At 37.8% G+C, this 26503-nt stretch overlaps 1 protein-coding gene across 2 annotated transcripts in view; it reads left to right on the top strand.

Moving 5' to 3' along the window:
• poln (polymerase (DNA directed) nu) overlaps window positions 1–26503 on the top strand; it is a 51081-nt gene that overhangs the window by 14616 nt on the left and 9962 nt on the right. For both annotated transcript variants that reach the window (XM_016677180.1, XM_016677181.1), the window contains exons 11-21: window positions 414–482; window positions 559–619; window positions 822–886; window positions 3365–3448; window positions 3612–3707; window positions 4031–4087; window positions 4293–4349; window positions 7244–7309; window positions 18609–18666; window positions 20554–20631; window positions 23501–23612. In XM_016677180.1, coding sequence (XP_016532666.1) covers window positions 414–482; window positions 559–619; window positions 822–886; window positions 3365–3448; window positions 3612–3707; window positions 4031–4087; window positions 4293–4349; window positions 7244–7309; window positions 18609–18666; window positions 20554–20631; window positions 23501–23612 — 803 coding nt within the window. The remainder of the gene's footprint in view (window positions 1–413; window positions 483–558; window positions 620–821; window positions 887–3364; window positions 3449–3611; window positions 3708–4030; window positions 4088–4292; window positions 4350–7243; window positions 7310–18608; window positions 18667–20553; window positions 20632–23500; window positions 23613–26503) is intronic.

Genomic DNA, 26503 nt, shown 5'->3' with positions numbered 1-26503 from the left:
AACACGGATAGAGAAAACATTATATGTGGCCCTCCTTTCTGCCTTTGTTTCTAATCCAATTTGTTTTTTTATTTTTAATGTTTTAACATAAACGTCAGCTAAAAAGTGTAGGCAACATTACGTTGTGCTTTTTAAAGTGTTTTTATGTATACTTAAATTGCAGAATGTGTTCCCCTTTTGCCCTTCTGCTCTTCAGAGCAACACAAGCGCAACAGTCTAATCTTGGTTGGTTAATGAAATGTAGTTTTAAATGAGTGTTGCGTTAATTAAAGTGGGTGTTGCTCTTTTAATTTCCATACCATTACATGGTGTTTTTGCGGATGTAAATTCACAAAAACATCATAATGTTGAGTAATACTGTTTCTCTTCTCTGCTATCTTCCTCTATTCACCTGTCTGCTCTCTTTTGTTTAGGCCTCTCAGATCATCTCAAGTCTCTATTGGCTCTTTGACCTTCATCTGGCTTTATGCTCTAAACTACAGGTTGGTTGTACACACGGCTTTAATTAACTACGTGTGAAATGACACTATTAACCTGCCTGACTGATTGAATTTTCAGAGCCATGGCTTGTGGGAACTCTACTCAGAAATAGAGCTGAGAATGATCACTGTTCTTGCTGGTAAACACTATTGTTAGTTTCTGAAAAAGCAACAAAATCTTGATTTAAGATACATTTTTATGACTTTTTTTGTTTTAATCCCCATATTAGTAAGATTTTATATAAGATTATGAGACTGTTATTACCAGTAGATAGCCTTATTGTCTAATTATTACTCTTATTTTCAAGTCTTGAGTGTCAGAACATGTGTATTGCATTTCAGTCATGGAAAGCCACTGCATCTATGTGGACAAAGGAGCACTTAAGAGAACTTCAGACCTGCTTGGGGTAAAGTGGATTCAATCTTTGAAATGTTTCACAGGAGATTTTAGCAGTATCCCACAACAACACTGGAACAGATCAGTGTAGTATAAACAAATATTTTCCACTCAATGGCAGCAATTTTAAAAAGTATACCTTTTTAAGCTGTGGTTACACTAGAAAACAATCTGTCAACCATTTGGCTCCAACACTGGGAAAAGAAAGCTTATAAGTTGAAATCAATTTGTTTAACGATGTTTAAAAAAAATGAAAGCCTGCCACACACTCTTTAGAACAGTGGTTTTGAATTTGAAAGTGAGGGTGAAATTAATATTTGTCAGTCCAAGTGGCATTAAATATATTGTTGTTGTTGACAAAGTTACATGTCAGAGGTGTTGTGTGACTCAAGCTAGCTAGAATCGCTACTTAAGAGACAAAACAATGCGATTCTTCCTGAGTTTACTATGCCACCTAATGTTACGTATGTAGGGAGCATCAAAATGATGAATCTGCTTTAAAGAACAGTTGTGGTTGTGGGTTATGTATGATTTATGCTTTTAAGATTTTCTCTGTTTAGTTTATGACCTTTGATGATTATTGCCCTTTAAATGTGTTTGTTTTTTTTGCTGCATCATTCTGGGTGAAGTTTTGGCTACAGAAGCACAGTGTGGGAGATAGCAGGCATCAAAGGAAGGTTAAACAGTGAGACCTCCGGAGTGCAAAGTGGAAAAATGTTAAATCTGACAAAGGGAAGGAATACATTTTTGGCTTTCCTTCTTCTGTTGGAGGTGAACGTCTTCTGGGATTGTTTTATTCCTCAGAAATAAAAATGAAGTCTGGAGACTATATGCAATTTATCACAGTCTGAAAAAGACACTGATTGATGTTGTAGATTCAGATCCCTGCAGACTTTTTTTTTTTTTTTTCAGGCGCAGAATCAAACATATGCCCTTAAACTCATTCACATCTGTTGGAAGCACCAGCAGGGGAGTTGTTGTGGAGACAGTCTTGGTATCTTGGCTACTAGGACTATAAATAGACTCGATGGTCCTGATTTTCTTTCTCTTTTAAGAGGCTGTGTTGCATGAAAGAACATCGCACACACACACTGGCAGAGACACAGAAGTTCCCAGCTGAGTGTTCGCTTGTCTCTTTACAGTATTCAGTAACGGTGAATGCAGTCAGGTGTGTCCCCACACTGTCGTTTTGGGTTTTCTGTCTGAGCTGTCAGGTTCACCTGTCTGAACATCAAGTCTCTGTTCTGTCAGGGCGTGTCTCGCAGACATGCTCACCTGGTGTTTTGTTTTGCAAGACAGCATCACTAAAATTCAGCAAGACGGGTGTCACTGAAAGAGCCCTTCGCTTTTTGACTGAGCTGTTCAGATCACAGTGTAGATCCTTTTAATTTCTAGTTGATCAGGATCAAAAGGGGAAAAAACTCTGCATTTTGACAGAACATAAAAGCAGTGATTCACGGTTGGCACACATATCTCCTCCAAGCCTGTAATATCTAAAGGGCTAGCATCTAATATTGATGAGGCAGTCTGGAACCTGCTGCAGGCAACGAGAGAGACGGAGAGAAAAAGTCCAGTTTCTGGAGTTTGGGTGGATGTTTGCCAGCTAGCCTCATTTTGCCCTTTCATTGTTAGCCTCTGCATTTCTCCATGTTTGCATCCTTTGTTTGTCAACCCCCAGGGTTCTTACAGAATCTGGAAAAGTTTGGTATTAACTCTTAGTTTTTTCTATGTTTGAAAATATGTGGAAAGACAAAGTTTGATATAAAAATGTTTAGATTTTTAGACCATTTCCTGTTCTCTAAAAGATGGAACCATCCATCCTCTTATCTGCTCTTCCTGCTTGTTGTCCTTTCTTACCCGTCTCTTTTTCAGTTTTATTGCTTCAAATGGCATTTGATATGTGTGTGGAGATTGTCTTTCATTCTTATACTTTTTGTCTGCTTTGTTCAGATGATTCCTCTCACTTTTTTCTTAAAAATAGGTCCCAACACATTATGTTCCCTGACAGTGCCCCACTTCCTTTAACACTCAAATCTGTTATTTTCTCTGTGCTGTCTTGTTTCTCATGTGGTCATCCCTTTTGCTTTTTATACTTTTTCTGGTCTATTTTGTGCCTTTGAAGAGCTTAAGCAAAAAGCTGCTGTCTGTAACCGCCACACAATATGTTGAGGAATAATATTTAAACAACTTTAAATCCAGCTGTTTGAGTTCATATTAAATAAGTAAATAAATATATTTCTGTGAAATATTCTCCTAAATTTTACCTTAGGGTTCAGTTCCTGGTCAGATGAAATGGATTTCCTACATCTTGTAAAACTTAAAATTGTGGCTCTGTAGGTGAGCCTATATCAGAGAAAAATGTACAAAAACCTTTATATTCATGGAATGATTAAACAAAACTTTTCAGCTAAAACAAAATTATGCATTGATTTTTTTTGTGTGTGTGTGCGCGTTTTCTTTTCACTAAAAATGTTTATGTTTCTGGCAGACTAAAATGAAGCAGCTGGAGCAAGAGGCCCACAAAGCAGCTGGGGAAATATTCTTGGTGACCAGCAGCGCTCAGCTACGAACAGTAAGTTAAAATTGGACTTCAGTTTGCAGAAAGCTTTGCAAACTGATTCATTAGCGTAAGGTCCTAAAAAAAAACATCAAAAGGGTAGAGTTAAAATCTGCACGACTTTTCTGTGAGCTGTGTCTTGTATGTGTATTTTACTTTCAATACGCAATGTTTGAAGGTACTGTTTGAGAAGCTGCGCTTGCAGGAGCGCTGCGAGAACAAGAAGCTTCCCAAGACCGTCAACAAACAACAACAGTCAACATCAGAGGCAGCGGTACAGGAAACACACAAACACACACAGTAATGTCAGTTTAAACTGCATGTCTTTGCTAATTCATGAAACCTTAGGCTAACTTATTATTGCTATATGAATACATATTTTCATGCACATGCATCATAAAGAGCAAAGATAGCGAACATCTAAAATATACAGTATAAATCACTCCAGCACAGTTATTTATAAAATATCTCCTATAGTTACAGGACTTCAATACATAGAATTAGAGCAAAAAAAGTGATACGTAAAACCAGAAACACAAGCAGATTCACGACAAAAACTACTTTTGAAGTTCAATAATTATGAGATTCTTGTTGCAGTTGCTACAGCTCCAGGACCTTCATCCTCTGCCAAAAATCATCCTGGAGTACCGACAGGTCTGCTGTGTTAATAAACTTTACAGTAGTGCCCATTCTTTTCAAATTTTGAATTAGTAGTATTGATATTTTACTTACCCAACTCTGTCAGAGGATCCACCTGACCCTATCTCATTTCTTAAACAAAGTGAATGCATAAACTGTGCAGCAGTGGAGCATTTTTGTTTTGGTTGTTCCTAACAGGTTCTTGCATTGTTTCCTCCAGGTCCACAAGATCAAGTCCACGTTTGTTGATGGGATTTTGTCGTGCATGAAGAGCAAGGTGAGGCAACCGCTGGTTTCATGTGGCAAAACTGTTCAATGTCACAACAAATATGGCTATGAAAAAAAAACAATTGCAAAGTTATTTGCTCACTTTTATGCAAAAAAGAAAGAAGGAATAAATCTTAACTTTTTGGAAGTTCCAATGCTTGTATTTGAATATTACTTGAAAAATCTTTCCTAACTTTTAAAGGATTAGGCCTCCATCGTTATAATGATGTGGTAACTGTAATGCTGTCGACTTGTCTCATAGCATTTATCTCTATGTCAGCTTTATCTACAGCACTTTATAAACAAAGTTTCCCTAAATGGCTGCATAACAAGATGCAATAGAAACCAAGAGCAGTAAAAAATAAGCTCATAAGAACAGTAAAATAAAACACTGAAGGTAATACAAATACAATTAAAACTAACATAGCACAGTGGTAAATTCCTTCTGTAGAACATAATAAAATAGAGTGATAAAATTACGATGTAATGCTCTGTTGGAGTCTAAAGCTAAGGGCCAGCATTTTTTATGGATTGCTAAATTCCTGCATAATTTAGAAGCAGCAACCCGAGAAGGAGCAGCTACCTCTGCTTCCCTGTTTGGACCTAGAGACTTCTAAACGCAATTTGTTATTTCCCCTCAATGTTTACGTTACTGTAACATGTTTTAACTGATCCGTGAAATAAGATGTTGTCTGGAAGTGTTACAACCCCACCCTAAAATCCCTAAAGTAAATTCTGGCACTGGGCTTAAACATAAAACGAAAAAGTAATCCGAACAGTTGATGAGTAACAAAAGTATAATTTATTTTACAATCCTGATAAAACAACAACTGCAGGAGACATAAAAAAAAAACACAGGGGAGCTTAATGTTTCAGGGTCTCCAAGGCCAAAATAATAAACAAAACACCCCTTATAACTATAAAATAAAACAACCACTTTCTAAAAAAGAACTAAAGGAAAATACAAAACCTAAACTCCCTTACTAACCAAAAAACAGGAGAAAACAGTTCACAAAAAAAAAAAATGGCAGAGAACCCCTACCAGCTTCCACCTCCGAACAAAAACACGTCTTGGACAATTGATCACAAAGATGCTCACAGCAAACTCAGTTCAGTTTCCACACACAGTCAGTTCCCACACAGGTCAAGGCCCAGGACAACAAAAGAAGGGGCCTGGCATCTGCAGCTTGCTGCTTTTTATAGGGTGGCTGACAAGCCCCAACACTTCCCACCTGTGGCAGCCAGGTAAAACTGGAACACAAAACAAGAGAGCTCTCTCATGAAGAGAGCCCCTAGAGGTCAGTGACCGTAACAGGAAGAACCTTAAAAATCAGCTATAAAGTCCTATAAACATGAAGTGGAGTGAGGCCAACTCAAGAATCTATATGCTCGTGTTCCTGTAATCAGTGGTGCAGCAGCACATACCATGGTTGCAATAATCTAAATGTATGAATATAAAAACATGCAAAAATCGATAAACTTTAAATTTGTCAACTTTTTAATATTAAGGCAATTGAATGAAGGTTGAAAAAAATTAGAATGATCACTGTTGAAAAAACCCCCCCAAATGTACCAAATTGCTTTGGTGTATTGGGGTATTATTGGCAAACAAAGGGAAGGAATTTATTCGAATGAAACATATATAATTTAAAACAAACAGGGCCTTGGATAGAGCTGTGAGGAACTCCGAATATAACTGGTGCAGCTTCTGAAACATGTGACTGTGTGAGCTGAGAAGCTCTTATAAATAAAATTAGACAAATTCAACGAGAACAGTTCCTATAATGCCCCACAGTGTTCCAGCTGTGCCATCAGGTGCCAAAAGCATCATCTAAGTCTAAAAGCACCACAATTATTGAGTTTATGGAGTGAGCTGTTAAATTAAATTATGGAAAAAAATAATTTAAAATGGACAGTTTCAGTGCTGTGGTAGTTTTTGAAGCCAGACTGAAACCTTTCAGTAACACTTCCCCACTCAAGAAACGTCTGCACCTTTATAAAAGCCATTTTAACAGAAACCTTAGAAAGAAAGGAGATTTTAGAAATAGACCTGAAGTTAGATGGGGTGCACATCCCGAATTAAGTTTCACTAAAACAATAAAACAATTTCAAACTCCTCCTTCAATAAACTGGAACGAACTCTATCACTGACAATTTGTAATAGCAAAGCAATGAAACACCATGTCTGAGATAGTTCCCCAAAGCTGTCACACTCTTTTCCCTGCCAGTGTTGTATTAATTTGTCAGGAAAGTTCTTCATCTGACTGTCGCTTCACATGGGCCTCAGTCAAACCTCACATATGGGAGCGACAGATTTTGTTTGTCAAATCTGTTGTCGAACCTGCAAAGGCTGTCTGTTTGGCTGATGGTGAAAGTGATTCATTTGGTGGTCTTTTAGCCAGAGCAGGCAGCAATCCCAGGACAGAAAAAAAAACAAAACATAGAATGAGATGCATACAAATCACAGACCGTTACATGTATGGCTTCATGCAGTGGCAAACCTAAACTGGAATTAGAAAGAAATGAAAGTGGAAACAAACAAAACTACTCAAAATATATAATGTGTCTTTTGACAAGGCGTCTTGTCCAAATATTATCTTTTCTTTTCTTCAATTTATGTACTAAAACGTTGAAGTGTTTAACGGCAGACTTGATCATTATTATGCTAGAAGTTCTCCTTCTTTGTCTAACTGGATCTACAATTTCCAAATTGTTCAAACTGGGCATGGTCGATGGCCAAAAACACACTAATCCACAAACTGACGGTGGCTTCAGCTGTTCTTCTCAGTTTCAACTGGAAAGCAATAAGCTACATGGAACAGTTCTGGATCAGACGTCTTCCTGTTTGATTTGATTAGTATCACCTTAATTTTGTGTATGTTTGTGTCCGTTTGAACACATCAGAACTACATTTCCTCTACGTGGCACCAGACGAGTGCTGTGACCGGGAGAATATCAGCCAAACACCCTGTAAGTACAGCAAACATGGCGTCTCTTAGGATTCGTCTCTGTCTTCATGTGTTGTCGTCCGACTGAGTGGAGCTTTCCATGGTGCTGAACCTCAGCCAGCAGTTCTTGCATTGCAGTTATAAGATCCTGCAGAATATACAAGAAAATATCTTAATATTAAGACATTAAAAGGCTTAAATATATGTTGCAATTAGAATAATATGAGGGCGAAATAAAACTTTGTGAATTTAAATAATATGAAGTTTACTTGAAGTCTTTGATTTTTTTATAACAGAAGAAAATCGTTACTGTTGAACAATTATGTAAATAAAGCAGGGAATATTTTGTACGCTGGAAATGTAATTTTGTTGTCTGCTTTTAATAACTTTTCAGATTTTGTTTCTGAACGTCCATTTTTGTTTTTTAATTGAATAATCAGTTCAAAATATGGTGACAGAAGTTTACGTTTTTTGCTTCTATAAGCAATAACAAGCTGAGGGTTTCAGTGAGCTGTGTCTGTGATGCAGACAAGAACAGAAAGTTTTAAAACCATAAATGTGTGTGTGTGTTTCAGAAAGGGAATAATTCAGACTAACAGTGTTGCATTAAAATGCTTTTTTATGGAGTCAGGGAAACAGTGCTGTTGAAAAATTCATTATTATTCTTTGAGCAGACACAGACTTGTACATACTTCAAAGAAGTGACAATTTTAAATAGTTTGAAAAATATTTCCAGCGTTGGTGACTTTTCCTTTACCTTGCCTACTCCCTCAACCCTCCTAAATTATTTTAGAAATTTGCATGCAGAGCCCTCCAGAAATGTTAGTAATCCGTGAAGAGATGTGCAGAAAGCCTGAAAATACATTCGGCTTTGGTTGCAGTACCATAATCTCACAGAACATTTTAAGGTCCTTGCTTTATATCTTTTACTGAATTTATTCACTGCGGGAAAAAAATGTTTACCATATTTACCATAACATCTGTGCCTTAATTATTGGGATCCCTAACAATTAAACTATTTAAGTTAAAAAGTTTAAGATTATCAGAGTCTCTGGGAAATTTAATTAGTAAATGATGACTTTTTCTTTTCATTTACCCATTAAATTACTCTGCTACCATAAAAAACTAATTAATTTCAAGCCTATTTAAACATCTTTGCAATTTTTGCCAGTTTCAAACAGTTTTCAGTGATCGGCACAAAAACCCCTCACACCAGCACCAAAAAGATTGGCTTTGTATTCCTTTTAAACCGGCCTTTCCCATATGAGAGCAAAATACTCTGAAAACAGTGCATTGCAAGAAATGAAAAAAGAACAAAAAAAGTAGGACTTTGAAAAATCTCCAAACAGCTTAGAGAAGAGTTACTCTAAACCACTTTAAAGATATTGCAAGGAAAGTCCAGCATCTGAGATACAAAATACTAAGAAAAGTAGGCGCTCAATATTTTATCACAGTACTGAATATCAAGAGACGACTCAGACACGGGCCCTACAGCTTTTCTACTTCCACTATAAAGCCTGACCACTCCTGCCTGGTATGTGACGATCGATAGCTCATTTCTACATTCCCCGTGTGTCAGGGTCCATTAGTTCCTTCACTTTGTATTTTAGCTCTCATCTGAATGAAATACACATCTATTTCTGTGCGAAGCTATTGGACTTGTCCAATCTCCCTTTGCGAGTCGTGAGCAAAGGAGGTGTAGAGTGAATTGATTGTGCTTCTAGTAAATGATTGATGTGGCTGGTGGTGAGCTGGGGTGCAACAACGCTCTGATTCATCTCTCCTCAAACGCAAATATGGGAATTGATTGATCATCACATTAAGGTTGTTTGCTTAAATGCTTGCGTGCTGTAATTTATGTGTACCTGTGTTGATATGAGCAAGTCGGTTTGATCATGGGGCGTGAGGGTTGGGGTTTGATTTCTAATTGATTCTATAATAAAATAGAACAGTTGTGCAGCTAAATTATCTGTGACCAGATTCAATTAAAGACTCTTTTCTTTTTCTTTTTTTTCTTTTTTCTTTTTTTTTTTTTTACTTGTTTTTGTTTTTATTTTAAGTTCAGAGCCCCTGGTAGTTGCATTCAATTCAAGGTAAAAAGGGCGGCAATATGAGAAAAAGAACAAAAGAAAGAAAATGGCAGTTCAGAATGGAGCATCAGTGCTTAAGACTAGAGGACACTCAGAAAGAATGTAATGATAGTAAAGTAGTTAGCTTAAATGTGAGTTTATAGAGCAAATATTTATGACAATTTGCCCACTAAGAAAGTGGGAGGCAGGAAAAATGTTCGATGACGGCAGTAACTTGGAGACCTAAAACAATGGCACCCTATCCAGGGATTTAAAAGCTGTTTGTGGCAAATCCAGTCTGTCACCACACTGATAAATATGGCTATACTGGCTTATGGCAAAACTTAAAAAAAATAAAAAATAATAATACAATTCTTGTAATGTTTAAGGACATGTAATTTTTCTGCTATAACCAATACTGCAACTCTGATGCTCTTAGGTGTGACCATCATTTCCATTTCTCTCAGCAACTGTCACAGAGTAGCTTACTTTATAGGGAACGAAGCAGGACATTTACTGTAGGTGTGAATGGAAGCAGCTGAAAGTCCCTTTTCTGCACTCTGTACTCACAGGAGGCAAATTGAAAGTGATCAACTTGCAGCTCAAAGTATAAAGCGTGTGATGTTCTTTTGTTCAATCCCTTTAAATTAAAGAACAAAATTATTTCGTAATCCTGAGTCAGAAAGTGTTAACACAGAAACCATTTGCAGGTGAAAAGAAAAATTTGTAGAGAATTATTGGATGCTAGGATCTGTCTTTCTTGAAAGATTAAGAAGATCTTGTTAGATCTTAATTTGATTATTACAAAAGGTTCAAATAGAGTAGTAGTTTTTAAATTACTACAAATACTATGTGAAACTACCACAACTGTGAATAAACATAAAGCCTTGTATGTATAATTCAATAAAGCACTAAGCAGTAGGAAGAACTGCTTATTGTTTTTAGTTTTTATTTGGAAAACAGAAAAAAAAATCTGTTAATTTAAGAGTTAAACTAAAAAAGAGAGGATGTGCAGCCAGTCCCAACTCACAGATGTAGTTCAGATGCTAATATGAAAATGAGGAGAGTTGAAACGGGATGTGACTTTCATCTGTTATGAATATAGTCGAGGTAATCCCAGTCTGCAGTAAAAGAAGAAGAGACATAAAAGCAGCACTGTGAGAAATCTGTTGTGCTGAACAGAGAAAGAAGTAGGTCTGCGCAGAGCTAGCTCATGTTTTGATCTAAAAAATGGAAAATGCCATGCAGTCTGTGAGATTCACAGTGGTGGCGATATCTGCTGGTGATATGCACTTCTTTTTCATTTCCTTTAACATGTTAATCTCTTGTCTGCTATTTTGGTGGTTCAGTATATGTTTCTTTAGCAGTCGAAAACTTTGCCTGTCTCTTCTGCTGTATGATTATTTGTATAACTTTCTGTGGAGTTCTTTGCCTTTTCCTTCTCCTATTCATTCTTTGAATCCGAAGAAGACAAACACGTTACCTAATTAGATTGAACTTCCTCCTTCTGCTAATTTTCTGTCACAAGCTCAATATTCTTGCCCTCAGTCGTTTAAGAAGGATTCCACTGTTTCATTTTAGGTTTTTTTTTATCTTTGACAAATTTGCACAATTCTCTCCCCTTTTGTTTTACTAAAACAGTGAAACAGTTTTTGACCTGCTGCTCTGTTTCATATCTGAATGTTAGAGCATTATTGGTGCTGTAGGATAAACAAGTGGAAATCTGTGACAGATTGACACTGTACAAGAAACATAACTTTCTTTACCTTTCCTGTGTGAGGCCAGTTAAAATTACCAAAATATTATATTATTGGGGCCTGCCATAGAAATGCATAGGAGAGCATTGAAATGCCTTGCAAAGCATGGAAGCCATCTATTATTGGGGCCTGCCATAGCATTACATAGGGAAGAACAGAGACTGCCTTGCACTCCGGCTGTCAGGAAGCTTTTACTCAGGGAATTTGAGCGGAGAAAAAATAGCGGCCAACCTGGTGGGAGTGCCACAGTAGAAGAGAACGGTCAAGTTCCCTCATCAGAGGTTAAAGACAAGAACATATTATGAGGTACGTTTTCAGGCACGTCCCACCAGGAGAGGGCCAAGGGGGAAGACCCAGGACACGATGGAGGGACTATGTTTCTCATCTGATCTGGGAACTAGTGGACCATGTGGCTAGAGAGAGGGAAATCTGGACCTCCTTTCTTTTTAACTAAATGCATAGGTTTTCTCTGGGTACTCCGGTTTTTCTGACATTCAGGAAAAAAAGTGATTAGGCCAATTGATTTCTTTTAAATTTACCTTTGTCTCTTCCTCACTAACTGTTGGAGACACTCTTTAAATGGACACACTTTTTAACTAAATGCATAGGTTTTCTATGGGTGCTCCGGTTTTTCCTACCTTCTGGGAAAAAAAGTGATTAGCTTAATTGGTCTTCAAAAGAACAGAAGAAATCTTATGTTTTTTTGAACAATAACAATATTTGTTGTTAATCAGTTGCTAAGAGATGAGCAAGTTTTCTGGTAGCGAAGTGCCACAAAGTAAACATCTTGTTGGTAAATTTTACAAAATTTAAAAAAAAAAAACTCTTGTTTGATAATTACTTATTAATTTGGTCTTAAGAGACGAGGGTTTTTTTCTGCTAACGAACTGCCACGAAGTATAAATCAAATTTTTACTTTTGAGTTGAATGTCTGCTTTATATTTACAACCAACGACAGAAAAAAACAACAAGCATTTTCTCTATTCTACCAAATTCACCAAATGCACAATTCTTCAGTAGCACAAGATAAGTAGTTTTTCAAAAGAGCAGAAGAAACCCTACGTCTTTGAACAATAACAATATTTGTTGTTGTTAGCTGTTGCTAAGAGACGAGCAGGATTCTGGCAACCAAGTGCCACAAAGTAAACATCAGATTTTTACTTTTGCAAAATTACCCAAATGTAAATTTCTTATGTCTAAGCAAATAATCAGTATTTCAAAACAGTTTTTAATAAACAAAAAACTCTTGTTTATAAATTACTTATTAATTTGGTCTCAAGAGACGAGGCGTTTTTTCTGCTAACAAACTGCCACGAAGTATAAATCTGATTTTTACTTTTGTGTTGAATGTCTTGTTTTATATTTACCGCAAATAACAAAAAAGAACAACAAATATTTTCACTATCCTACCAAATTCACCAAATGCACAATTCTTCAGTAGCACAAGATAAGTAGTTTTTCAAAAGAGCAGAAGAAACCCTATGTCTTTGAACAATAACAATATTTGTTGTTGTTAGCTGTTGCTAAGAGACGAGCAGGATTCTGGCAACCAAGTGCCACAAAGTAAACATCTGATTTTTACTTTTGCAAAATTACCCAAATGTAAATTTTTTGTGTCTAAGCAAATAATCAGTATTTCAAAACAGTTTTTAATAAAAAAAACCTCTTGTTTGTAAATTACTTATTAATTTGGTCTTAAGAGACGAGCGCTTTTTTTCTGCTAACGAACTGCCACGAAGTATAAATCAAATTTTTACTTTTGTGTTGAATGTCTTGTTTTATATTTACCACAAATAACAAAAAAGAACAAACATTTTCACCTTACGTCCAAATTCACCAAATGCACAATTCTTGATTAGTTAGTATAAGATAAGTGGTATTTCAAAAGAGTAGAAGAAATCTTTTGTTTTTTGAACAATAACAATGTTTGTTGTTAGCAGTTGCTTATCCACTAATAGAAAATGAGCGCACTTCTGGTAGTGGATTAGCAGTAGCCTTTTTCTAAAGTAAGGTTTTTATATTTTTCAATTTTTTATTAGCTATGTTTAGCACACGGAATGGAGAAAGTCAATGTAAGACAACATGTTACTGATGCCCCACATGCCACTGGCAGCTTTTTGGCTAACTTTAGCATTTTGGCTAATTTCGGTTATACACTATTTTTAACATACTGAATGGAGTAATTCCATGTTACTCAAATGCTTGTGACTATCCATGTGCTATTGATTACATTGTAGCTTACTTTAGCGTTGATGCTAATTTTTAGCATCAGAACGCTGGGTTCCAACCGACGGGCACATTTTTGTCAATGTCTCATCTGAACAAGACCTCCAATAATATATGCAAATAGCAAACTTCATTTAATACACGGGGATGTTCTATATTCTATTAGGGTTCAGTATTTTACAGAAGCTCATTTTGACAAGTCGACAGAAGTATGTGTTGATAAAAAAAAAACCCACAAGCTTCCTTTTAATGAACCTCTCATTTTAACTACAGCGCCTGAAGACCAGAAGTCATTCTGTGGGTTGAGCAGATGGATTTTAGTGGGTGTGGTGTGTGTTGGTGTTGCTAATTCGTGCGTGCATACTTGTTTGTGTGCATACTGTGTGATGAGTTATTTAAGTGGCGCTGTGTAGATTGAATTACACCACACCAGCTCAGGGATTCAGTTAACTCCATCTGTTTAGCAGGAAAATGCACTTCTGAGAATCCATCTCAGTCTCACTGCGGACCTGATTTATGTCACATATATATTCATGTTGATGCAGGGGCAAATTTATTGTAACCCTATTTATTACTCAGTTTGTGGTCACAGATCGAGTGTAGTCATTACAAAATCCACTAATGCATTAATCTTAACCTATCAATTCTTGAGTGTATAATTGTTTGGGAATGCAAACAAGTATGCATCTAAAATTCCAAAAAGATGCTTTGAAGCTTGTGGCTGCAGCGTGGCAAAATGCAAAATATTTCATAGCACATGAATGTTTTTTTTAAATGCAGTATGTCTTGTATGTTAGAATTCTTCCTGATAACATATAATACTTAGATTATACTTGTGTTTTATTAAATAACATACATTCAAAATCAAGTTGTAAATGAGCAAAAGCAAAACTCGTCTTTTTGAACAAATTGTTTTGTCTGTGGATGATACAAAAAACACATAAATAATAACAAACTAGATCAACTTTGGAGAAATCTTGAGCAAAATGCTCATTGAACAGAGAATAACCGAGCACTTTGTGATTCAGTTGAGCGTCTCATTATGGCTAATTTGCACACTCATTAGCACAGGGACAATATCACCTGTTGTTTCTTTATTTGCCTTCTACCTGCAAATGACTCCAATTTCCCCAAGCTGCCATGAATATTCCAGCCAGAGCAGATTCAAAATCGCTGTTCTTCACTTTGTCAGCGCAAGCAGATGGTTTGAAATGATGCATCATTAGTTTGGCTTTTTGGGGAAGCCAGTTGCTGCGTCATTAGACCATTGTGAGCTGTTATAAGGGGAAAAGAAGGAATAACATGTGCAAAAACATTGGTTGTTGAAAACCTGTGAAAAGGTACTGATTACTGCCAGAGGTGGAAAGGCAACATACAAAACACCAAACACATCTCCATGATTAAGAGGCTATTTCACCACACACGCACACACACGAGGCAACAACTTACACCATTGTGTTTGGCAATCATAGCTCAGACACTTAACAGAGCACCATGTGTTCGAGTGCATCTTTCCAACAGGCTAATGAAGTGTTGTTTCTGATGTTTCTGTGGAGCAGAGGGTAATGCTTTCAACAAGTATACAGATGTTAATGCCATACATCTGAGACACTGATGTAACTGGAGGGAAAATGAGAGCATTGAATGCGTAAATAATGTGAGGTTGTGTCTTCTAGCTCGGGGTGTGTTAAAAATGTTGAAATGTTTGTGCATTTCTGCAGATATGTTTGTTGTGGTGAAGTAATTTAGTGTACATTGCACCCTAAGTGGAAAGATATGGAATGATTTCTTCACACAGAATCACACAAAAGCGTGAGAATGAAGAAAATAAATGATAAGCATATTTTTTATTTACGCTGTTTTCTTTTTTCATTAAGCCGAGCCATGGCTAAAATTTTACTTTGGCGTCTGATGAACCATTTCTGTAGCAATTAAAAAAAAACAAAAAAAAAACAAAACATGCCCTGGTACTTCACAGCATGACATAACCTCCCCTTTGCCTCACTGTGGTTATGACTGCTCTCTCACATATTTATTCTGTTTCAAACCGCATCCTCCTGCGTTGTTTGCTGTTGAAAACTCAATCTTAATCTCAATTTAACAAAATACACAAGTTAAAATACCAATAAGACAATTACATTTGATCAGACTGAAAAATGCTTTTCCAGCCATTGTGCTCTTAAGCAACCAGTTGCCGTGTAGATAGTGTCAAATAGTTGCTATGGAGATCTGATGACCCCAAGATGCCCTTTTCTTCAGCGGGCTTTGCAGATATTTTTTACCTTCCCTACTATCCTGTTTACTCTGCATAGTAACAAGATAAATCCAGGCCCTTGAACAGCTTAGAGGACAAAAAGCCGTGAGCCTTCATCTAATGCCATATTTACCCCAGCGAAACAGAAAGTTGTGGATTGCTAATTAGATTACTTAGTAGCATAAAGTCTAAATTAGAAGCAATGCTTTAGCTCAATTTATTTTAAATAGTTTATTAAGAGTATTAATAATATCTTTTTCCACTGGTGAGTTTGTAAAAAAACAAACAAGCATTTCCTTTTTTTTTTTCTTCTCTCAGTAAATGTACTCAATCTAAAAGTTTTTCTTAATTTTCCCCTTTGCGAGTGTGCTGCTTCTTTAAATGAAGAATTTGTGTGAAGACTTTTTTACACATCTTTACCAGAGGTGCCAGTAAATTAGTCCATGTCTATATGTAGTTCTAATCAGTGTTGATGTCTGTGACCTTGGACATTTCTGCATTGACTGGATTGGTTATATTTATGGACAAAACACACACACACACACACACACATACATATATATATATATATATATATATATATATATATATATATATATATATATATATATATATATATATTCAGTGTATATATATAATATATAGAGTGTGAGAGATTTATATTTCACCAGCAGTTTGATATAAATCCCACACTTATCTTGTGTCTGCTGAGCAAACTTACCTTTTATGTTCATTTTAAATGTCTTCTTTTTCTGTCTACATATACTGTAGTCTACATTTGGATTGTTTGATTGTGCTTCTTATTATTGTGTCTTTGATTTCTTCTTCATCTCGTCTTCCTTCTACTTTATTTGAACTTCCGATCTCTATGCATTTTTGTTTGTGTTTGCACCTTTGCCGTCTGATATTCAGATCGCACTTTGCATTTGAGACCGTAAGGTGCGTAACGAACCAAAACGCAGACCACTCACGTCATCTTGCCTTGCCATAATCAAACGAGTTCAGCCAAACATAGAAGCTTTCATCCTGGAGAACTGAATGTCTGAGTTGACTGCCTTGCAGGTAATTTACTCTGGTTTCCATCTTGGATGTAGTGTGAGTGTATTCCCATTGATTTATACGTTCATGTCGCTGTGCAGCACAAGTGGAGAAGTTATTTCTTACATACTGAATCACTTGTTACATCACAGGACTGAAAATCCATACAGCCCAACGCTCACAAACCTCCAGACCCTTTCAACTAAAAGACCACAGAGCCTGAATGTGTGTGAGTGTGTTTGTTTCTTTTGTGTTTCACAGGGTATTTGATGCCCAGTCTTTCCACATCCTACTTCTCTGTTGTCTTTATTGGCACGCACTCTTTCTGCCCCGTCTAGTAAATAATGAATAGGTAGCGGAAACAAGGACATGTTTCTTCTTCTGGATCTCACACATTTTTGAGGCCTTTGCTCTCACTATATATTCAGACTGAAGAGGTAGATTTACACCATGAAGAGAAAAGCACATAGGTTTTGCTTTTACCTATGTGGTCTCTGTGCCTATAACACTTTTTTTTTTTTTCCCTTTTCAGGTTTCCTAATCTATACTAATCTATCATGAGTCTGCTCGGGTGTGTTCACACAGGTTTAGATGTCCTTCCCATCTTTGAAAGTGACCCTAAGCATCCTAACATCCCTTTATATCCCCATTCTCTTGCTCTCCGTGTGTGTGTGTGTGTGTGTGTGCGTGTGTGTGCGTGGGTGGTTATTTGAAAGGGTGGATAAAATGGGNGTCGGGGGTTATTTGAAAGGGTGGATAAAATGGGATTAACAGGGATTGAAATGAAAGTGCTGAGTTTGAACTAGTTCTTTTTCTGCAGTACATCAAACTGGGGGTATGCTTGAACATTTCTGTGCAACAGAAGCTTTATCGTTTTCGTTCTTTATCCTTCTGTTTAGAAGAAATCCTGCAGAAGGTGTTGAATGTTTGAGCAAGAACTCAGATTGCTTGTTGGGTCCAGGCACATTTAAAGAAATAGCTTTATGTAATTATTGTACCCTTTTCCTCTATTGGTTGTTCTAATCTCCATTTAAGCCGGTGTACTCTGAAATTTGTCCGCGTGTGAGAGCTGATCAACCTTTGAGTGACCTCTTGCTTATAAATGGAGTTACGTTACCTCTTGACTGTACAGAAGAATACGAGTAGATTGGATTAGATTGTTGTAAATGAATTTGTGTCAAAGCATGCAGACAAACAAAAGACACGAACCAAAGGAGACACTTGACTTTGCTTCAAAGTTTGTGGCGTTTAATTAATGTAAAATTGTCTAAATTGACTTCAGATCTGAGTCCACGCCAGGGCTTTTCGAAATGTGGGGCGTGCCAGAATAAACCTGAAAAAGTAACTGTGGACATTTAACCAACTTCACAAAGCTTCTTCATCATTTACCAAAATGGGTAAATTTTAGTACCTAAAGCTATAGTGAGTAAGAAGACTGGGCCAAACAAAATGTAAAGGAAGAAGGAAGTACGTTGATTATTATTTAAAGTTGGGATTTTAATAGGTTGGATCTGAAGATGCTGCACTGCCAGTGTTGTCTGCAAACAGTAGTTGATACTTTTAGCACCTAATATCAGGATGGACATAATTATTAGCCAACTTCTTTCCTCCAGACAAAATGGTCCAAATAATAGATTTAACTCACTCTAAAAAGTAATAAATTTAGCAAGTAGAAATGTTTTTGGTTATCCGAACTGCTTTCAAACAGGAAACATTTATTCTCAGTGGATGTCAGACTGTTGGTAAAGTGATATAACACCCGTCTTTATTCACACTCAATCCTTCTAATAAATTTAATTGTTTCCTTACTGTGTTAATAGAGCTTAATGAGGATGTCTGCAGTTCTATGCAGCTGACCCTTTCATTCTCATGTAGAGCCAGATTAGTTTTAACTGCAGAATAAGGTATCTTAATAAAAATGCGCTCAGACCTGTTACCTCTGTTTGACTGATAAAGTGTTTTTCTCGTCTTAACTAGAACTTCCAAGCCTTGCCAAGGCAGCCGCTTCAAATCAGCCAGAAGCAGAACATTCAAGGTAAGGCACTGTCATTCCTATTCACACACACACATACACAGAGGAACATCCCGAGCACACATTTCAGAGGATGAGGGTGTGATAAATGTTGAGGCGTGTGGCTGTGTGTGGGCAAGGCAGCAATCTCCTGAGGTGTGCAGAAACTGACGAGCAGGGAGCCAGAAAAGAGGGTTTATGAGGATAATAAAAGTCTACAGCCGCAGTCTACAGGGTCCTCTGCTAAAAACTCTCAACGGCGTCCCACACTTCTCTGTCTCCCTCCAGTGTGGCCTTCGATTTACTCATTGGAAGTTTTAAAACCACTCAGCTGCGTACAGTAATTGTCTAAAATTGCAGGCTTAGGTAATCAGATGACTCAGCACCAAATATAACAAAAAAGAAGCCCAGAATATCCATGAGGCTAGGATGATCACTCTTAGCCTCGAATCATTTTCTCATTATCTTATCTTTTGTTTGGTAATAGGCTGATTTACCATATCTAATATATGTAATTATCTAGTTGATTGTATGTCTCACATTCAGAAGTAATGGCTAATACATAATGAACTACATTTATGGTATCTAGAAAACTGCAGATATTTTTAGGGGATAGAAATGTTGAGCCTTTTCATGACAGGCTCTACTGTAGGGAGTTGTACTGCAGAGCAAGTGGGAGGGTATCAGCAGTGCATACACGAGCATTATTGACAGTTCTAAGACCCTCCCCCTGGCTCTGATTGGTTGTTTCTGCAGATGGCAGTAAGACCAAATGAATAAGGTAAAGGAGTCTGATTTCTTTTCTACAGATTATCTGCATGATGTCAGGACATAGTCACAGTTTTAACAAATATGTGTAAAAACAAGCAAACATATTTTTATAAAAGTTGCGTACTTCAGGCTTAAAGTGAAGTAGATGTGATCTGAGTCAGGAAATAGCTACTCACCCAGCTGCTAGATGGGCTGGATGAGGAACAGTGTGCATCTTTTAACCACTACTAACAAAATATAATTCACTCTTAGAGAACTGTAGAAACCGGTTCAGTTGAGATTCTGCTATGGCAATTAACTTTTCTTTAAAACTCTGCATATATCATTATGGAGCCTGACTTATTTGACACGTTTTACAACAAACATATGTTTTAAATGACTTACAATATGATGATGTAGCTGAAATTTTCAGTCTATCAATAGCCAGTCTGAATCTGCTTGACAGATGAGCTGCTTCTAATTAAGCACCGTGTTAATTAGTTTCTATTAACTCCTGTTATGCGGAGGATGTCGTATGAATAAAACCTCAGCGCAAATGAAAAACAAGAGAACAGAAATTGGCCGGTGCGTGGAACAACAGAATATGTCCGTCCATCTGCTGACTTGACCTGCTGAAGGACAGACACTGACATGTTGCCGCTCTAAGCCCGACCTCAGCACCTCTCTGACTCTGATTCTCACGGCACGCCGTCATCAGTCCTCCACTGCTTTCATCCCTTCTTCTTTCTCTATCCGCTATCTCTAGAAGGAGAGGTTCAGACAGCGATCACAACAGTTTCGTACAGTTCCAGTTGCACATGTTTACACCTGTGTGTGTGTATGTGTATGTGTGGCCATGTTTTTGATGTCAGCAGCTCTCTAGTGGTGTATGTGGTTGCAACAGCACACGCAGTTTGCTTAATTATGGTTCGAGATTAGACCAAGTTAACCAATTTAAACAGTGTTTTTAATGGTAAAATGTCTTCCGTCTTTCTTGGACTGATAAACAATAACAGCTGTAAATGCATGTGCTGTTATGTTGCTTATAAAGCTAACCTTGCAAGAAGTTATTCGATGTTAGTGCTAGACTCTATATGTTTCATGTAGCGTTCGGTTTGCTGGTGTGACTCTCATTAGCCGATGGTTGTTTGATCTTCACAGGAAAGGAGGAGGAGGTTGTGACGATTCATCCTCGAGACATGTTCATTCCCCGGGAGGGCTGGTCTTTTCTTGCTGCGGGTAGGATAATATTTTGTTGTGCAACATTTCAACGTCATTTATCTTGCAGTACTTGCTGTGCATTTACTACAGAGCAGTAAGCCTGAAAGAATATTTTGAAATATGATCTATTCTTGATTAAATATTCAATCAACACACAAAGGTGTTCCACATATAAATTGTAAAGCAACACCCATTATTATCCACCTGCTAAAACAATAGGACTGAGGTATCACATTCTCTGTCCACAACAATGAAAAGAGTCAAATTTCACTGTTTGATAAAATAGAGGAAATTTACATGAGCTGGAAGATGGAAGGTAGGAAGATGAGTGGTGTGTACTTACAGTGCCAAGTGGCTGTGACTCTTAATTGTCTGTGGACCCGTAGATAAATTGTATAATTAGCAGGTCTGGTTTGAGAGTTAATGGCTGAATATTTTGTTAATCTAAGTTCTGATACTTTGAGAGAAGTTCTTGTGAGCTTATTCCGGTGAAATACGTCTGGTGTTTGCCGTTCAGATTTACGGTCACCCTAAAAGTCCCCCTGTCCTGACGTGGCCTCTGTTCGGAAAAGGTCATTTGAGTCTTTGTCGCTCGGCTGTGTTGCACCAGCCAAGGGAGCACGTCGGGACACTGTCAGCCTGGAAAAGGTTTGTCTGCTGCTGGGTGTCTGCTGGGCCTGACAGAGTCGCACTCTTACATAACCAGACAGATAAAACAGGGTTAGCTGCAGGAAAACTGCAGGATAGGAGTGAGGATGCCACATATGCGCAGACTGAGTTGGACAGAGTTGCATTGTCATTCCAGCAGGCATAGTCATGTCCTCAAAAGCACAAACACACTGACCGCTTGGGTTCAGAGGAGACAAGCCTGTCATAGGAATTAGGTTTTTCCCTCAAAGAAATGCTCCCTTCCTGTTCAGTCCAGACTGTTGTTCAGAACCGTTCGTTTGCCTGTTTTAGACTTTAACGCTACAGATATTGAGGCGTTCACGGTCTTTACAAATCCAGACATCCAAAACCTCATTCAGCATGATAAAGTTCATGTTCCTAACGACGAAGCAAACTTTAAAAACATTCTCCCTGTGCTGCTGCAGGCTGTGCGTTCGTGTTTGTTTATTTTTTAATTGTCTGAACTCAGATATTTTCTGTTCCCTGCTGGTGTGTGGGAGATTTTGAGAGAGAGAGAGAAAAAAACCCAAAGCTTAGCCAAAGTGAGAACTGATTGCTGCTGATGTAGGCAGGAAAAAAAAATAAATTTAGCTGAGAATAAAATTTTGGATGAGTTTAAGAATATTGTTTACCGTAGAAAAGTCTTGACCAAATAGCTTATTTGCATGTAACTTTTAATGTCAAGATATCTTTGCTATATAACTTTTGTACAACTAAATGCTTTTCTTTTTATTTACATATAAGGACACGATGAACGTCGTCTGGTCATCGTAAGTCTTAAAATTGGTCTGTACCGATAAGATTAAAACAGAATACAGAAGCAGTGTGTGAAAAATTAAACTCAGTAAAATGTCGATTTGCTTTTAGAAGCAGTAACTTGATTTCAGTGCCCTCTATATATGGCCTTATCAGTCCCTCTGTGTTTGTTTAAAACTGACTGAATGCTGTCGTCTTTAAGAAATGTTTCTGTTCTGTATTTACCTTTTAGACTTTGACGTCTGATGGATTTAGAGACGTTACCTTTCGCAGCCCTCTTGCATCCATATGCATGGGTTTCTTTTCTTTATTCTGTGTGCTGATCAATTCATTCCTCCTGAAAGCCTTTGTACGTCCACCGCAGCCCACAAGAGGCATTTTATACAGTCAATAAGCACGTTGAGCTCTCAAGCTTTTATCTATGAGCCCTGAGCTTTGGTGTGCTGCAGGGCATCACCAAACGTTGTTCAAGGGAATATGAATGATGATGTTAAGAGACATGAGTAATGGTTGTTGTTCAAATGTCGTTTTAATATCGGTGCATAAATCATATTTTGAGTCAAGACAAATGTAAAACAGTGCAGATTTCTGCACTTTCCGATGAATATTAACGAAGGTGACAAACCTTTAAATGAGATTCAGCTGTATCTTAAACCTCTTTACTTGCTGTTTGGTGTTTTTTTTTTTAAGCTTGATTCCAATTTTAAAAAAAAAAAGCATTTAGTTATGTATTAGTTCAATATATTAGCTTTGATGTTAATCTGGTCCAGATTTAATGATCGGTCTTTAGAAAACCAGAGTTATTTTTATCTGGATCGATATACAGACAGTCTCAGATATATTCAGGCTTTCAACAAGATCACGTATTCACATGTGCTGTGTGTGTCATTTCACCCCGCATCGTACTGGACATGAATCGTTTTTCTTTCTTTACAGCTGCCTCTTTTCCTCACATCCCGGTCAGCAATATGTTTCTGAACTGCCAGGCTGGCTCGGGGGAAGTGCTCTGGAGCTCATCAAATATTAATAAGACGGTATCTTTAGAAACTTGCTCGCTTATGTCAGCACAGCCAGAGCCAGTTGTATCTTTTTCCTTATCTTTCACCTCATCGTCATCTCTCAGAGCATCTTAGTTTTTCTCTCCTTCCACCCAAATCTTACAAGATCTTTGACAGTTATTTACCTGACAGATGTTTTTACTGTTTGGTATTTAGAGATATTCTTCATCAGTGTGGTTATTTAAAAGAAAGGAAATATGTGAAAGACTAGGAACTCTTCCAAAAAATGTTGAAACTTTTTTTCAGAAAACGTGAAAAAATTTTAATCAAGACATTTTGAAGTGATTACAAGAAAGTTTGACTCCTTACTAGCAAAGCACAAAGGGAATGAGTGACGACTTTAGGTGTTCACACACCACTGAACAACTTTACGGCATTAACCGAAAGGTTTGTGTTTGTGACAGACTTCTGCCAGGTGGAGCTCCGCTTGCTGGCCCACTTCTCCTCGGATCCGGAGCTGCTCCGCGTTTTTACCGACCCGCAGGCCGACGTCTTCACCTTGCTGGCCTCTCAGTGGTGTGTCCCCCTCACACACACACACACACACACACACACACACACACACACACACTCGCACAACCCTGATCCCCCTGCCAAGGTGACCGTTGCCGCGCCGCAGGGAGTCTCCGATAGTCTCCTTCTCTCAGACTCACCATCTCCTTCACTTCAAACGCTAATCGCCTTGTTGTCATGACGACCACGCCAACTGCCTCCGTTTCCATGCCCAGGGGGCCTCTGGGATTGTCACCCTGGTGATTGCATTGTTTTGCTTTTGATGTATTTTGACGACTGGTGTGTTTTCCTCCTCCTCTCTATCGCCGTATGTGTGTGCGTGTTTGTGCGTGTGTGTGTGTGTGTGTGTGTGTGCGTGTGCAGTGTTTACTCGCTGGGTTTATAGTTTTGATCCTGCCTATCAGTGGCGTGTTAAACTAATAGTCCTGTCTCAGACAACTCTGCAGCGTTGACCGACCAGTTAAGCAGATTACCACGTTAACAGGCCTATTCAGGCTTTACACTCTTTTCACCTTTAAGCATGTTAACTGGTGTCACTTGAGCTCTGCTGGGATTACTCAGTCAGAGCTTCTTCAAAGTTTCCTCTCGTATAGAGTTCACTTCATAGCCTTATGCTGTGTTTTGCTGAGTTAGCTTTTGTTTCTATCCATTCTTTCTCAACACAGACGTGAACTAAATGTTCACCTAAAACACCTTTTGTACATGTTGTCTCCTAGAAGATGTTTAAAAGTTGTTGTTTGGAACATTTTCTGCTGAAATAACCTCTGACGACCTATTTTCAGATTTCTGACGTTGCACTATAAAGATTTTTGATTTAAAATATGATGGTATTTGGAAAAAAAAAGAAAAAAAACTTCATGATGTTTTTAAAAAGTTTGGATAAGAAAGATCCTCCACCTTTCTTAATTGTGGGCATGACTTGCTTTTCCATGTATACTTTGTTTTAGCTGTTTGAACAGCTGCTATCTTAGTCTCATAAAGCAGACATTTTCTAGTTAAAACCCTGGTAGCCTTTGTCAAACTCCAGATATTGACGTTTGTTTTTATATGGCATAAAAAATAGCTTTCCTGCTGCCCTTTCCAAAGAAATAGTTTACATGTCCATGGCATCTAATGGAGACTTGGTGATCCCATGAAGCCATTCTTTGCATCGGTTCTCTAATTGAGACTTTTAGACTTCTTTCAATGGCAGCAAAATCTACGTTTGCAACAACTCCAGTTTTTTTTGACTATCCGATTGTTGCTTTGCCTACACATAAAAGCAGGGTTGGATAATTAACTTTTTTCTTGCAGCCTTTTCTTGCTTTATGAAAATCAGATCTGCCTTATTTGAATGTTGTTTTCTCACGTCTTTCTTATTTTGTTGCATCCTCTTTTGTACTGCAGGAGAACTGGTCAAAGGTAGTAATCTCCCCCAAATTACTGTACAATACCAGTCACTTGTGGACCATTGCCCAGCAGGGGGCAATAAAAATCTAGTATGAGCACTTCTTTGGCCAGATGCACAACAGGGGCGCAAATATTCATCTTTAAAATGTCGGTACTCCCAGTCAGTCACTGTGTAACAGGCGAGTAAACAGAGGAACATATATGGGTGATGAGAAAGGCGGCCTGAGAGGCATTTTTTGATTTGATTATGCTTTTGAAAACCCTGGAGCGTTGAGGATCTTAAGGCACACCAATAATTTAGTGCGTGTGTGCGTGCGTGCGTGCGTGCGTGCGTGCGTGCGTGCGTGTGTGTGAGAGGCTGTCTGTCTGTCAACATGAACAGTGACGGCAGTTTCTCATGAGCCCCTCCAGAAATGCCACTTTGCAGACGTGTCATTGCATCCTGTCTGATCTGCAGTACTACGGCTCTCTCCGAGTCACATCACATAACTGTCACTGCATGTCCATCCCCGCCACTCCTCTCCTCTGCTCCTCTGCTTTTAGTAGTCCTTTATGTCCGTTTTAGCTCCGCAGCTTTTGTAGCGACATGTATGCATGCTGCTGTCCACATGTAACTTTCTCCACACAGCAAAGTCCTGCTCTTGATGTTTTTCCCTCTTTTTTTGCATTCAAAAAACAACCATGATCCACAAAATTTTACGTTTTTTTTTTTTTTCAAATATACCGTCATATTTTAAATCCAGAATCTTCATAGTGCGATTTCAGAAAACTGAAAATTGGCTCTTTTTTTTTTTTCGACAAAAATGCACTCAAAAATAACTTTATTGTAAAATAAACTAGACCTTAATTCTTGAAGATATGCTGTTTGTTCTGATCAACCTGAAATTGAACTGTTTGGCCATAATGATGATTGATACAGCTGGTGGAAAAAGAGCGACACTCGCAAACTTGAGAACACCATCACCTGTTATGTAGTATGGTGGTGGCAGCATCATGTTGTGGGGCTATTGTGGTGCATGAACTTCATAAAATAGATGACATCACGAGGAAAGAACATTATGTGGAAACACTGAAGCAACATTTAAAGATGTCTGCCAGGAAGTTAAAGTTTTAGAGACAATAATTATATGGTCAAATTGATTACAAAATGGCTTAAAGGTTTAAGGACAACAGAATAAATGTTTCAGAGTGGTCATCTTGTGTTGGCAAGGCAGCCTATAAACCTGACTCAGCTCCACCAGTTCTATCAGGAGGAATGGGCCGAAATTAAACCTAATTATTGTGAGAAGTTTGTTAAAGGACGCCTAAAATGTTTGACCGAAATCATACAGTAAGGAAACTTCTGGAATTGGGAAACAAATGATCAGTAATCTAATTTAGACAATCCTTAGTGACATGTTTAGTCTAAATGAACGAAAAACCATCGGAAAACAGGGTTAAAATAAATTTTTTTACGCTGTACTTAAAAATGTTCAAAACTGACCTTAGATCAAACTCTTATTTGT

The sequence above is a fragment of the Poecilia formosa genome, unplaced genomic scaffold (assembly GCF_000485575.1).
Source record: "Poecilia formosa unplaced genomic scaffold, Poecilia_formosa-5.1.2 Scaffold149, whole genome shotgun sequence".
In the NCBI taxonomy this organism is placed as follows: domain Eukaryota; kingdom Metazoa; phylum Chordata; class Actinopteri; order Cyprinodontiformes; family Poeciliidae; genus Poecilia; species Poecilia formosa.
The sequence above is the reverse complement of the archived record's forward strand: the minus strand, read 5'-3'. Positions and strand labels throughout refer to the sequence as shown.